Source organism: Neocloeon triangulifer, unplaced genomic scaffold (assembly GCF_031216515.1).
Source record: "Neocloeon triangulifer isolate White Clay Creek 2 clone unplaced genomic scaffold, ASM3121651v1 ptg000011l, whole genome shotgun sequence".
NCBI lineage: Eukaryota > Metazoa > Arthropoda > Insecta > Ephemeroptera > Baetidae > Neocloeon > Neocloeon triangulifer.
The window spans coordinates 4,717,922-4,729,172 of record NW_026775553.1 but is presented as its reverse complement, the minus strand read 5'-3'; the positions used below and the strand labels follow the sequence as shown (position 1 = coordinate 4,729,172).

The 11,251-nt window shown below is 35.7% G+C and overlaps 2 protein-coding genes across 2 annotated transcripts; both read right to left on the bottom strand.

The window, feature by feature from the left end:
* Positions 1-5,603: 5,603 nt before the first annotated feature.
* On the bottom strand, positions 5,604-7,874 carry LOC132196179 (uncharacterized). The gene is made up of 6 exons (XM_059618647.1): positions 7,270-7,874; positions 7,011-7,170; positions 6,733-6,943; positions 6,293-6,358; positions 5,706-6,225; positions 5,604-5,635 (listed from the first exon to the last, which is right to left on the bottom strand). The coding sequence occupies exons 2-6, from the start codon at positions 7,157-7,159 to the stop codon at positions 5,604-5,606; spliced, it is 978 nt and encodes a 325-aa protein (XP_059474630.1). The 5' UTR covers positions 7,160-7,170; positions 7,270-7,874.
* A 186-nt stretch (positions 7,875-8,060) lies between these two features.
* On the bottom strand, positions 8,061-10,694 carry LOC132196252 (G2/mitotic-specific cyclin-B2-like). Its single transcript, XM_059618770.1, has 6 exons — positions 10,441-10,694; positions 10,009-10,211; positions 9,562-9,949; positions 9,335-9,496; positions 8,769-9,275; positions 8,061-8,708 (listed from the first exon to the last, which is right to left on the bottom strand). The coding sequence occupies exons 1-6, from the start codon at positions 10,486-10,488 to the stop codon at positions 8,616-8,618; spliced, it is 1,401 nt and encodes a 466-aa protein (XP_059474753.1). The 5' UTR covers positions 10,489-10,694; the 3' UTR covers positions 8,061-8,615.
* Between the last annotated feature and the right edge of the window lie 557 nt (positions 10,695-11,251).

Here is an 11,251-nt window from a genome sequence, read left to right as displayed (position 1 = left end):
GCCCCGCACAGGCCTTACTTCGACCTGATCGCCCACCCACCCTTCCACACACGCACAAATACCGACCTGACCACTTTTTTGCCACATTCGGCTCAGAGTGACACTAAATCACGATTGATCTCATTGATAATAAAACCCACATTCAAAAGAAGAACGCAGCGACAGTATAATAATCAATGAATATTTCTCTTCTAACACAAATAACTGAATTTAAATCAAACCAACCCCCGATTTGTTTTCTTTTTCACGGTTTATAATACTTATATTGATATTAAAAATCCGCTTTTTCCTAATTCTCAATGGAAAATTGGTAAAAACTAATAAATTGTACAAAAATTGTCAAAATGAAAATTCCAGCCTTAATTTGTCAGACCAAAACAAGTCATAAATTAAACATAGCCGCGCGTAAGAAATATTAATATATCTAAAACTGATGCCCCCAAAGCAACACTCGAGGCGCTTTGTAATTAGCCATCGTCACGACCCGACAGAACAATTAACCGCCGTTATAACTAAAAATCACCTGGCGGCTTTCTTTTTCTCATTATCACCTTTGGGTCAGACGGCGAATTCTCCACATTCCTCCATTAAAAACTTCATAGCATTTTTTTTTCAATAATTTTCAAATGCTCTGCTTCCATTTATCAGGCCAAGTAAAAGTTTCTTGCCGTTTCGCAAAACCCGTTTGATGATCAAGTCAAAAGAAACGCGTAAATGGTTATCGCAATGAGAATGGATCGCGGACGTGTGAGTCACTATTCTTGACCCCACAGCAGAAAGGAACGAGATGAAAAAGTGTGATCGAGGCTGGGAGATTAAAGTGCCGCTGGCTACTAATTCCAGCAGCAAGTGCATTCCAATCGTTTACTGCGAATCAAAAACTTGAAATTCAAACACAGACCGCACAGACAATAAATTTGCACGCATGATAATTTATTAAAATAAAAAAAAAATAAAATTATTTTATTGTTCAAGACGCAATAAAATTCAAGAAGCAGTTCGTATAAAATGCATATAATAATAAATGCTGAGAATGCAAATTATTTTCCTGTCAGGAAATTTGCCGTCGAGTCACGTCGATTCCCAAGAAAAATTATTCTGTCTTTCGTCGTTTCGTGACGGGGCGGAAGTCGTTTTCCTATTTCTGAGTGAGTGGGACGCGCAGGGAGGAAGGGTTGCGGTTGCACTCGAGTAAACAACGCGCACCCTCTTTTAAGGTCTTGGAAAATTTTGCCCGGCGTTTTCCTCGCCAGCACGAAAATTTGGAAAGGGAGGGCACGTTTGGAAAAACATGCAAATTTCGTGGTACGAAACTTACCGCAAAGCAGAGAATTTTAGCGAATCGGTCCTGCGGCGAGAGGAAGAAGACACGGGACCGGAGATGATACGTCAACAAGCACAGCTGCTGTTGCTGCATCCCACAGAGTTGTACAAACAGAGAGAGCATCCTTGGTTAAATTTTGTCTCTTATGGGAGAGTGAAAATTCAGAGTTCAGCGTTTTGCCAGTAGAGGCGCTGGGTACGATCGGGTAAAATCGTGATGTCACATGGCTCTTTCGTAAGTAATCGGGGGTCGGGGGCGTCGAGGCGGTAAGGATTAAAGGAAATAATGTACCTGCGAGGGCTGCGAGCATTGTTGTGGCGAGCAGAATGAACCCTTTATGCCAGGCAGCCAAATAAATTATGCAGGAATTTTCTCTACGATTTAAATTTTTTACTTTTCTTCCCATTTCAAATTTTGCATGATTAAATTAATTGTCTATATTTTCAAACTGTTTAAAAATTAATTTAAAAATTGGATGCCCTTGCTTTTTATATTGCTGGTTGTGTTGAGAAAATATTATTAGAAATTAATTAGATTAACAATTAAGAATTCAGTTGATATAAATTCGCTAAATTCGCTGCAAAATTGGCAAAATTGACGGAAAAAGTAAAATAGAAAAACTTTTTGGTGCAGAAAAATCCTACATTTTTTGCATAAAAAATTTTCCACGACATAGCACTACTAAATTGCGAAATAAAGAAAGAATAATTAATTTTTTTGTTTCCAATTCAAAAAGTTTAAATTTCTTCCAAAATAAAAATAATTATGAAATTTGTGTACTTCTTAGACATTGCCAAGAGAAGTAAAGCAAAATTTTTACTTGGCATTGGTTACACTTTTAAGGGGAGCGTGATAGAAAAGTATAATTATGGATTTTTGGTAGATTTTCACGATTGATGGTTGCTACATGGTGATTTGAATTTAACGAATTTAAAAGTCGGCTTTTATCCTCGATGGGTTTTGTGAGTTGCTTATTGTGAAAGTTTGATTTTTGTTCTACAATGCCCATCAAGGAAAAGTCGACTTTAAAATAAAATCATCATGTTTTTAAATTGTGAGAGTGTGATATATAGTCTGTGGGTGTGTTTTTTTCTCTGAACTTGTGCAAATGCAAAAATAATTATGGTACACATTCTTCAAGCCCCCAAAATTTACTATGGAACTAATTGAATGTACGAAATCAATCAAATTCTCAAAACTAATTATATAAACATCTATTGAAAATTTAAAGCAATGAATTAATTAAAAACCTCATGAAGATCGCTGACTTGATAAAAAAAAAAACTTATTTTCCGATCGACAATCTTCTTGCATATTTACACTGCATCAAATTCTAAACTATTTTTAACAGTTTTAAATCAAGCAAGCAAGTTAAGCAAGTAACCAATTCAATTTTATAATTTAAATTCCGTAAGTTAATGCAATATTTTTATATCGTGCAAGTATTTAACTTTCAAAATTATGAATTATGAGATCTACTTTTTTAAATAATTTATCACGATCAAGGTTATTGCATGCTGCTTTAATTATTGGAAAAAAAACGATAGGTGTTTTTATTCATTTATTGTTTTACAGGACTGAAAAAAAAATATCCTTGCCTTCCTGCTTTACATTTTTTGGCTGAGGGCTGCAGCCACATATAATGAACCGTGAAATTATCTTAACAAGAATTTATAGTTATTAATTTTACCAAATTTTTTAAGTGTTATAACGAATTTCTGAGAATTTTTTTAAGTCTTCAATTTTACGGACTAAACATAGTTTCAGTTTTTAATACAAAATTTTGCCCTTTTCTTAAAAGTTTTACCGCGTTTAGAATTTAAACTTCTAAACGATTTTTACGCATAGTCTCATCCAGTCTCATCAAGGAACTGCCCGTTTCAAAATTAAAAAATAAAGAGACATGTTTGAAATGTAAAGAATTGTCTATAGGGTGCACTAGGGTGCATACTGCACATATATAATTTTGCTTTTGCAATGAAAAATTGTATTGTGAATTTATTTTTCTCAGCAACAATATTGCAGCCGCGTGTGCAAAATTGCGTGGCTGACATCTAAAAAAAAAAAACTATAATTATATTTTTTTTTTGAAACAGGTTGTTTTGAATTGTTCTATTTTCGTAATTCTATTTAAATTAAATTTATTTTTTACTTCTGGCCTTGGGGTTAACCAAGTTATTATTATTCACTGTCGTTATAAATTGCATAGTCAACAATTTAACTTTTTCGGATCGTGTCAGTAACTGTTTATAGGATTAAATGGCAAAAATCTAATTTAATGATTTGATTTAATAAATATATAACTTATTAGTTCGGAAACTTTTCAAGAGCAAAAATCTTCAAAATAGTGGCTGATCAGATTTTGAACAATCGTTATTTAAAAAAATATATATATATAAATAAATAAATAAAAAGTTTACAATGAAAAATCACAAAATAAATACAACAAAATTTAATTGATAAATTAAAAGAAAAAAGTTGGCTTGCTTGAAAAATATGTTAAAACTTTTTGCTCTCAATGGACAGAATATTTCATGTGATTTCATGTATCTTAATGATCTTAATTGACGATCCGCTACAAAGACAATATGTACAACTATGCACACCTATATGCCAGATTTGATAGCGAATTTTACAAACCTTTATTTTAATTAAATAGGTAAATCAGCAAATACAGCGTGAATAAAATTTTTCGATACAACTCAATCAGATAAACCTTTTAACTTTCAAAGTTTAATTAAATTATTTTAACGAATTTAAAAAATATGTTTGTACAATTTGCACAATTAATTATTTTTCAAATTTAACTGAATAAAACAAACTTACGTTATCTTTAAATTTTGTAGCACACTAAAAGAACTATTTTTTTTCAATTGAAATTTTTCATAAAATTTCCTCATAGGCTCATATTTAAACTTGAGAAATTGATATTTTACCGTGAGCGCGCAAAGCTGAGAACCGGAGAAAAAAATATATCCCTAATATTTGAAAAGGAGAAAAAGGCCCAAGGAAGAGCCCAGGAGAGAAAAGAAACAAAATCATCGGAGTGGAATAAATGTTCACAATAGCAGCCAGCAGCCGCTCGGTTGCTCAGTTGCAGCTCGTGCTCTACCTCCCCCCTCAGTTTCTCTCCGAGGTCAGTTGCAGAGGCAGGCGACACTCGCGCATAGGGGATTTAACAGGGATGCTCTCTCTGTACAACTCTGTGCTGCATCCCATTTCGGCCATACCTTTATGATTTCGGCATGAGAAGTGAACGAGAGGGGCGAGGCCGGTCTCTGCCATAAAGGTATTAGAAAGAGAGGGAAGGCGGGTATGCTGGCCCATGCTTTCTGGCCGAGCAAAAGTGGGATGTTGAACATCGCATTTTCAGCATCGCGAGTAGTGGGGATGCGATGTTCAGTACGGGTGGGGGTTACATGTTGTGTGCTCGCTCGGCTCGGCTGCGATCGTATCGCGACGCAGCGGAGCAAAAAAAGACAAGGGCAATATGCGCATTTGTCACAAGATAAAATGTTCAAAAATCAAACCGCTCAACAAAATTATTTTATTTTTATTAAATATTATTGATTTTTTTTAAATTTCATGAAAATAAACATTGTAAAATAAAGATTCTGTAAAAATATAATAAATATTTAATTAAAAATAAGGTAGTCTTATGAATTTTAATAAAACACACATTGTCAACATAAATTTACAAGTTTTTATTTAAATTTTAGTTAAATATAAAATTTATTAGTTTTAACAAATAAAAACTTAAAAGCTTATACATTTTTCATAACTTATATATATCATGTATTTATTTCTAAATTCATGAGTAAATGCAGTTTATCCTATATATAATTTTTAATTGTTATAATTACATTAACTTAATTAATATTCAATATGTAATTGTCAATAAACTTTTTATTATTAACTATTTACATACCTTGGTAATGGAGTGTCTTTAAATACGCTCGACGTTGTGACACAACATCGTGGTTTAAAACTTTTGCTTGATTTCCCACAATAATTTTAACATATCTTGCGCTTATTTTATGGATGATCATTTGCATATAATCAGGGCCATGATTCAAAAAGTGGTCCCTAAATGTACTGAAAATATTAGAATTTTCCAACGCTGTGGCAACTTTTTTTGGAATATTACTCCCAATGATCTCATTGAGATTTTTCCCATTCAATTCATTAATACAAGCATCGGTAATTAAACAAATTTTTAACACATGTTGAGATGGTTTCACGAGACCATAGGTGGCTTCTACCCTGTTTTTTTGTTTAATTAACCCAACTCCAGGTAAGTCATGGCCAATGCTTTCATCAGTTAAAACAGATATGCACAAATCACATGCTGACGTTGATTTAAACCTGCGAGCTAAAAAACCAGCAATATAACCAACAATATCAACAGCACAGTCCTCTGCCATTTCATAATCATGCTCAATTAATTCGTTCTTTGTGCTCAACATGGAAAGATAACGCAACTGAAGGCCATAATTTACCTTGAGTTTCTCAAATAATGATTGAATATCAGTTGGCGCCAAATCATTCATATTTCTAGATTCATTTAGCCAAGAATTTATACTATTTTCAATTCCAACTCTCTCTTTCTTAAAATTATTTCTAATAGGAGTTTCATCAAACACAATATTTCTATCAATCGACTCCAAAATATTGTAATGCTCCTTAATTGTGTCTAATATTACTTGCCGTGTCAAGTTGTTGCTTACAGGCGCTGAACTTGTCGTACGATAATTAACTGCGCCAAGAGACATATCCAATGTGCTGCAGCCGCTGACATTTAGGTTGGAGGAATTTGATGGTGCTGCTTGTGAGATGTCAACGCGAATTTCTGCTCCATTATCGCTGATGATTTGACGCCGAATTTTATTGGTTTTAGGGGCCTAATTGAATTTAATTGTTAAGGATAAATAAATTGAAATTTGAAAATAACTTTAATGGTCAACTCACAATATTGGATTGCTCGGGAGCTTTCCTTTTTGCAGCTGTTTCTAGATTGTCATCTTGCACTGGAAGCTAGAAAAATTTCTTAAATAGTATTTCAAAAGGAAATAGTAATATTGAGAAAATTAAAATAAAGATGTAACTTGAAATTGAAATAATTTTAACAATTATAATATTTAAATCAAAGTAAGAAATGATAATTTCATTGATAAATTAATTAAATTAATATAAATTAATTAATAAATAATTAAAATATAGGAAATATAACAATAATAACTATCAGTAGTGAGGATATTTAATTTTTCAATATATAAATACTTCAGTTTTGTGTGATTAACTAAAATTTGTATTTTACCAAAAAAAATTAATTAAAAACACTTAATAAATAATGGTATTTAAACCCGCTTCCAAAATTAAAAATAAAACGGAATTGTATTTTGCCTTACTTTTTTGGCATATATAAGAGGATGCACATATATACTCGGAACGGCCCCCCTTTCCAGTTTCCATCTCATGTTGTTTCCACCCTTGATTGACATGGGCGAAAAGTGCTCCCCGCCGACATAAAGGTTGGGAGAAATATTCACTTCAGGATAGTACTCCTGGATCCAATCACACCACTGATTTTTAATATCTTCGTCTTTGACATTGCGCATACTGAAAGTTTTAATTAACGTTGATAATATTAATAAACCATGAAATTTTAAAAATTAAATTTATATACCGAAAAAGAGGAATATTGACATTTTCATCAATATTTGATTCAAGGGGACCCCGCCGTCTCTTGCATAAGCTGCATGACAAAAATTTCTTCTGGCGAGGACATTGAAGAGCATAGGTTGGATCATTTTTTGCGTCACTTAAGTTGCTCATTTAAATTTGATCTAAAGATTATAATTTAAAAAATAATTAATTTCAAAACTATAATTATTGCAGCTGATTGCAACTTGCAATTTTAAATCTTTAAATAATTTTTGGCTTACCAAATTTTAATTGTGAATAATTTCTGGACTGCTCGGAACTCGGAATATAGTTTCGTCAATGATAGATACTGGAGGGATACGTCTTTCCAGCCGCTGAAAATATTTCAGACTGACCGAGCAGTGCAGGTCGAAAAGTTGCACAGGTGCATTCTGCATTGTCTGCAAACGGCGTGTCTGAGCCTTTGAGGAATTTTCGGAAATCGGCGCCGAGTCCATCTCACCCAATTGCCCCTTTTATTTGTCTAATCCCCAAAAAAGTGGCATTAACATTTCTTTTGGTATTTATTTCTATGCCTGGCGAATTCAACAAATTAGGTGTTAAGCCGACCTTCCAGGTAAATATAATTCGTCTATTCAATTTATTCATCCTGACTCGGAGTATGAGAGCGGCAGGGTGCCTGGCTGATGGGTTACGTCCGCACCCACGGCTGCCTTTTGTGCAGTCTTCCTCGACTCGGCGCCAATGTTTTGCGCCTCCACGAAATAGAGCCGAGTATACCCGAACGAAAAGCCAACCTCTCCTACCGCGAGGCAGAAGAGGAGAAATCTCTCTCCATAAGGAAACGCATTTAACACAGGAGCCTTCCCTCTCTTTCTAATACCTTTATGGTCTCTGCGCCAAAGATCAACAAGTGCAATTCGTACACGTAGCGCCATCAGGTGCATCCGAGCAAACTACGGTAATTAAAATTCAATAATATCAGTGAACTGCAATCAACAGTCAAGAAAATGCCTTTAATTGAATTCCAAATGAAATAACTCTTCCATTTAGTTTTATGTAATTTTCAAATTTATTTATTTTTTTATTTATTTTTATATTTCTTTAGAACATCCTGATGTTAATCAAGTGATCAAAGTTTATTACTGTTATCAATAGTAGTTTTTAGTTTAAGTAGGCAACATCCAATCGAGTTACGTGTCATTTTTACCGACATAATGTCTGGTGCACGTTTAAGGATTATAAAATACAATGTTGCAGCGCTATTTACAATTTCGGTGCAAAAATACTTAAACCCAGTCTGGTTCATCTCGAGCTATTTACAATCTTAGCAATAGTAGTTCAATGGTGGGGGCAAGTTACAAAATAAAATTGACACAAAATAGAACAGTCACAGAAGCGCGACTTACATAATATAATTGCCACGGCTCTGGTCATGTTTTACAAAATGCATGGTAGTATTATAAATACAATAAAACAATTGATTACAGGGGGGGGGTCAAAATATTATGTACATAAAAAAATGAATTGTAATGCAGCTCATAACATTTGCTTACTTTTCATGAAGTCAAAGAAAAAGTTAACATTAAAGAGCATCACTTAGAAAAAGCAACAAGGATATCAGCATTCACTGAATGAGTGACTTGATCATTTCCAGTTTGCCTTCGACAAACTGGCTTATCTCAGCCTGGCTTTTGGTAGAATACTTCTTGCGCACAGCCTGAAAAAAAAAAAAAAATAAATAAAATCTTATTCAAAATTTGGCTGAAGAGGATCTCACCGTAAGGGAAGAAGTGTGACCCTTGACTACGACAGCTGCCACCAACTTGACGGCCGCCTCAACCTCAGCGAAACTGTATGCCGAGAAGAAATGGAGGGTGGGGGTCCACATTTGGGCAAGGGTGGGTTGTTCCTCCTCCGAGTTGAGCAGGAGGGAGAGGCAGAGGGCGGCAGCCGCCTGCAGGGAGGGTGCCACATGGCACAACTCGTGCCGCACCAACAGCAGCTCCATGAAATACTTGGCCGTGCAGTGGTCCTCGTAGGTGGCGTCAGAGGTTTTGGTGAAGCGCCGCAAGAAGTGCAGAGGCAGCGGCCGGCCGATGTTGAAGTTGAGAGCGGACAGGATCTTCATTTCCATGTCAGCCACCTGCTTTTTGTTGTAAGTGTTGTCAGTCACGTAGACGCAGTCACCAATGGTCGGGCACATGATCTCCTCGTACTTGGCAGCGAGCAGCAGGCAGGTCACTCCAACAAGTTGCAGCTGTGACTTTGGAGTTGCCAGTGCAGTCTATCGGAAAAAATTATTAGTTGATATTTTCTAATAATAAATAAGAGACTTGAACGCACCGGCATGTAGCGGTCAAAAATGGCAACAGTCAGGTATAGGGTCTCAGGGGTGAGTTTGAACTGGCGGTGCACACCAACAATCCAGTCAATCAACACAGCTCGCATGTGGAACGTCATTTGTTTGCACTGCTTTATGTAGCCCATGGGGACACTGTAGGTAACCTGATCAAAATAAAATACATAATTATGGTCTAATTATAATTCATTTTTTTATTTTTATAACAAACCTCAAGTTCTCTCAAGTATGAGTAGATGTCCCCCACATAATCAGCCGCATTCTGGGCATTGTCTCTGTCCCTTGTGTCCAGCTTTTCCAGTTGTTTGATTTGCTCGTTCGAGAAGCCACTGAAGTCAGGCTTGTTCTTCGTACTTTCCACTTTAGGGGCCTCCTCTTTAGGCTTAACCTGCAGAATGCTAGGCTTGACCCTGACCACAGGCTTGGGAGCAGCCAAAGACACCTTGGGTTTGGTCTGAGGGACGGCCTGGTTGGTCATGATGTTAGTGACGCGGCGCAGGATGCCTGGTTTAGCTGCGGCTGGTTTTTCCCTCACACTCAGACCAGCGGGTTTCTGCTCAGCGACTGGTTTTGACGTGGCCTTGCTAGCCAGGGTCAGCCTGGTTTAGAAGTTTCAATTTTAGAAAATTAGAAAAAACTATGATTACTAAAATAATACTTTGGCTTAGCCAGTGGGGCATTTTCCTTGAGATTGGCGTTTGGTTTGTTCAGGGTAAGGCCTCCTCCCTTGCCGATGGTAACCATTTGGACGGTGGCCTTGTTGCTGATCTCGCCCAGGGTGCTGCGCACATGTTGCAAAGGTGCAACTTTGCGGGTGACGGCGTCCTTCGCCAAGACATTTTCCTTCAGCAAACCCGACGACTGTAACAGAACGGGAATGTGAGCAAGAATTCTTCGCACTTTTCAAACAAGTTTGAACATGCAAAGAATTCGTGAAATGGCCGTTGGAAGAATGGTCAGAATGGAGTTCTACCGAAGGGAATTCCGGTTTCCGGTGCATAAATCGCAGCCGGCATTGTCGGCCGACGAGTCAAATACGAAAAAATTAGAAAATCAACTAAATTTAATTCATGAATTTGAAAATACTCACTTGGAAGTTGCGGCGAGTGACGCGAACAGGCCTTGCGTTTTCTGCCATTCTTTTTGGCTGTTTTTTCGACAAGAAACGACAAAAAAAGTGAGCTGCTAGCTGTAATATTGCCGCAGATATCGACAACTAGTCCGATTTTCCACGAAAAATGGCTTTTTTCCAGTAATTTTCGAAGATTCTTGCGACTTTCTTTTAGCACGACGTTCGTTCCAACGGTTTCTCTCCTTCAACAATGCAACTTGCCGCACTAATGAACTAATCCGCGGGCCAATCACAGCTCTCTAAAATGATCACGTGACCAACGGTTGCGGGCATTTAAATCGAGTCAAGTGACCTACGAATATTTTTAAGTTTGGTTTTTCTGAGCTTAATAGAACAACATTATTTACTAATACGCGTAATAAAATCATAAGTAGTTTTTCATTAATTTTAATCAAAATTTAAGTTATTAAAATTTTAAACGTTAAAAAATAATACTTTATAATGACTTCAGCTGCTGTGTTTTTCTTTTTAGCCCATTGGTGGCGCCAACAACAACGTACAAATACAAATAATAAGACTTTTCTTATTATTGGAGTTTTACGAAGTTTTATTATATAGGTGGTAAATTTTTCAAATTTTAAAAGATTGTAAAATATATCCACAATTAATTTGGTTTTTCTTATTTATATGATTTTCAAATTAGATTAAAAATTTATGTACATTTAAAAAAAATGGTAACTAACCAAACTAATGACCCGTTACCACAATTCATGTTATTGAGATTGAAAGCGCTATGAAGGGTGCATGGAATTAAAATTTTAATTTTTAT

What these genes read in the sequence shown, in the direction of transcription:
- LOC132196252 (XM_059618770.1), bottom strand. Translation starts at nt 10,488, where the DNA reads ATGGCAGAAAACGCAAGGCCTGTTCGCGTCACTCGCCGCAACTTCCAA. An exon ending in CATACTTGAGAGAACTTGAG is followed by an intron (nt 9,497 to 9,561) that starts GTTTGTTATAAA and finishes TATTTTGATCAG; the next exon opens with GTTACCTACAGTGTCCCCAT. An exon ending in TTTTTGACCGCTACATGCCG is followed by an intron (nt 9,276 to 9,334) that starts GTGCGTTCAAGT and finishes TTTTTCCGATAG; the next exon opens with ACTGCACTGGCAACTCCAAA.
- LOC132196179 (XM_059618647.1), bottom strand. Translation starts at nt 7,159, where the DNA reads ATGAGCAACTTAAGTGACGCAAAAAATGATCCAACCTATGCTCTTCAA. An exon ending in CTCTTATATATGCCAAAAAA is followed by an intron (nt 6,359 to 6,732) that starts GTAAGGCAAAAT and finishes AAATTTTTCTAG; the next exon opens with CTTCCAGTGCAAGATGACAA. An exon ending in CTCCCGAGCAATCCAATATT is followed by an intron (nt 6,226 to 6,292) that starts GTGAGTTGACCA and finishes AAATTCAATTAG; the next exon opens with GCCCCTAAAACCAATAAAAT.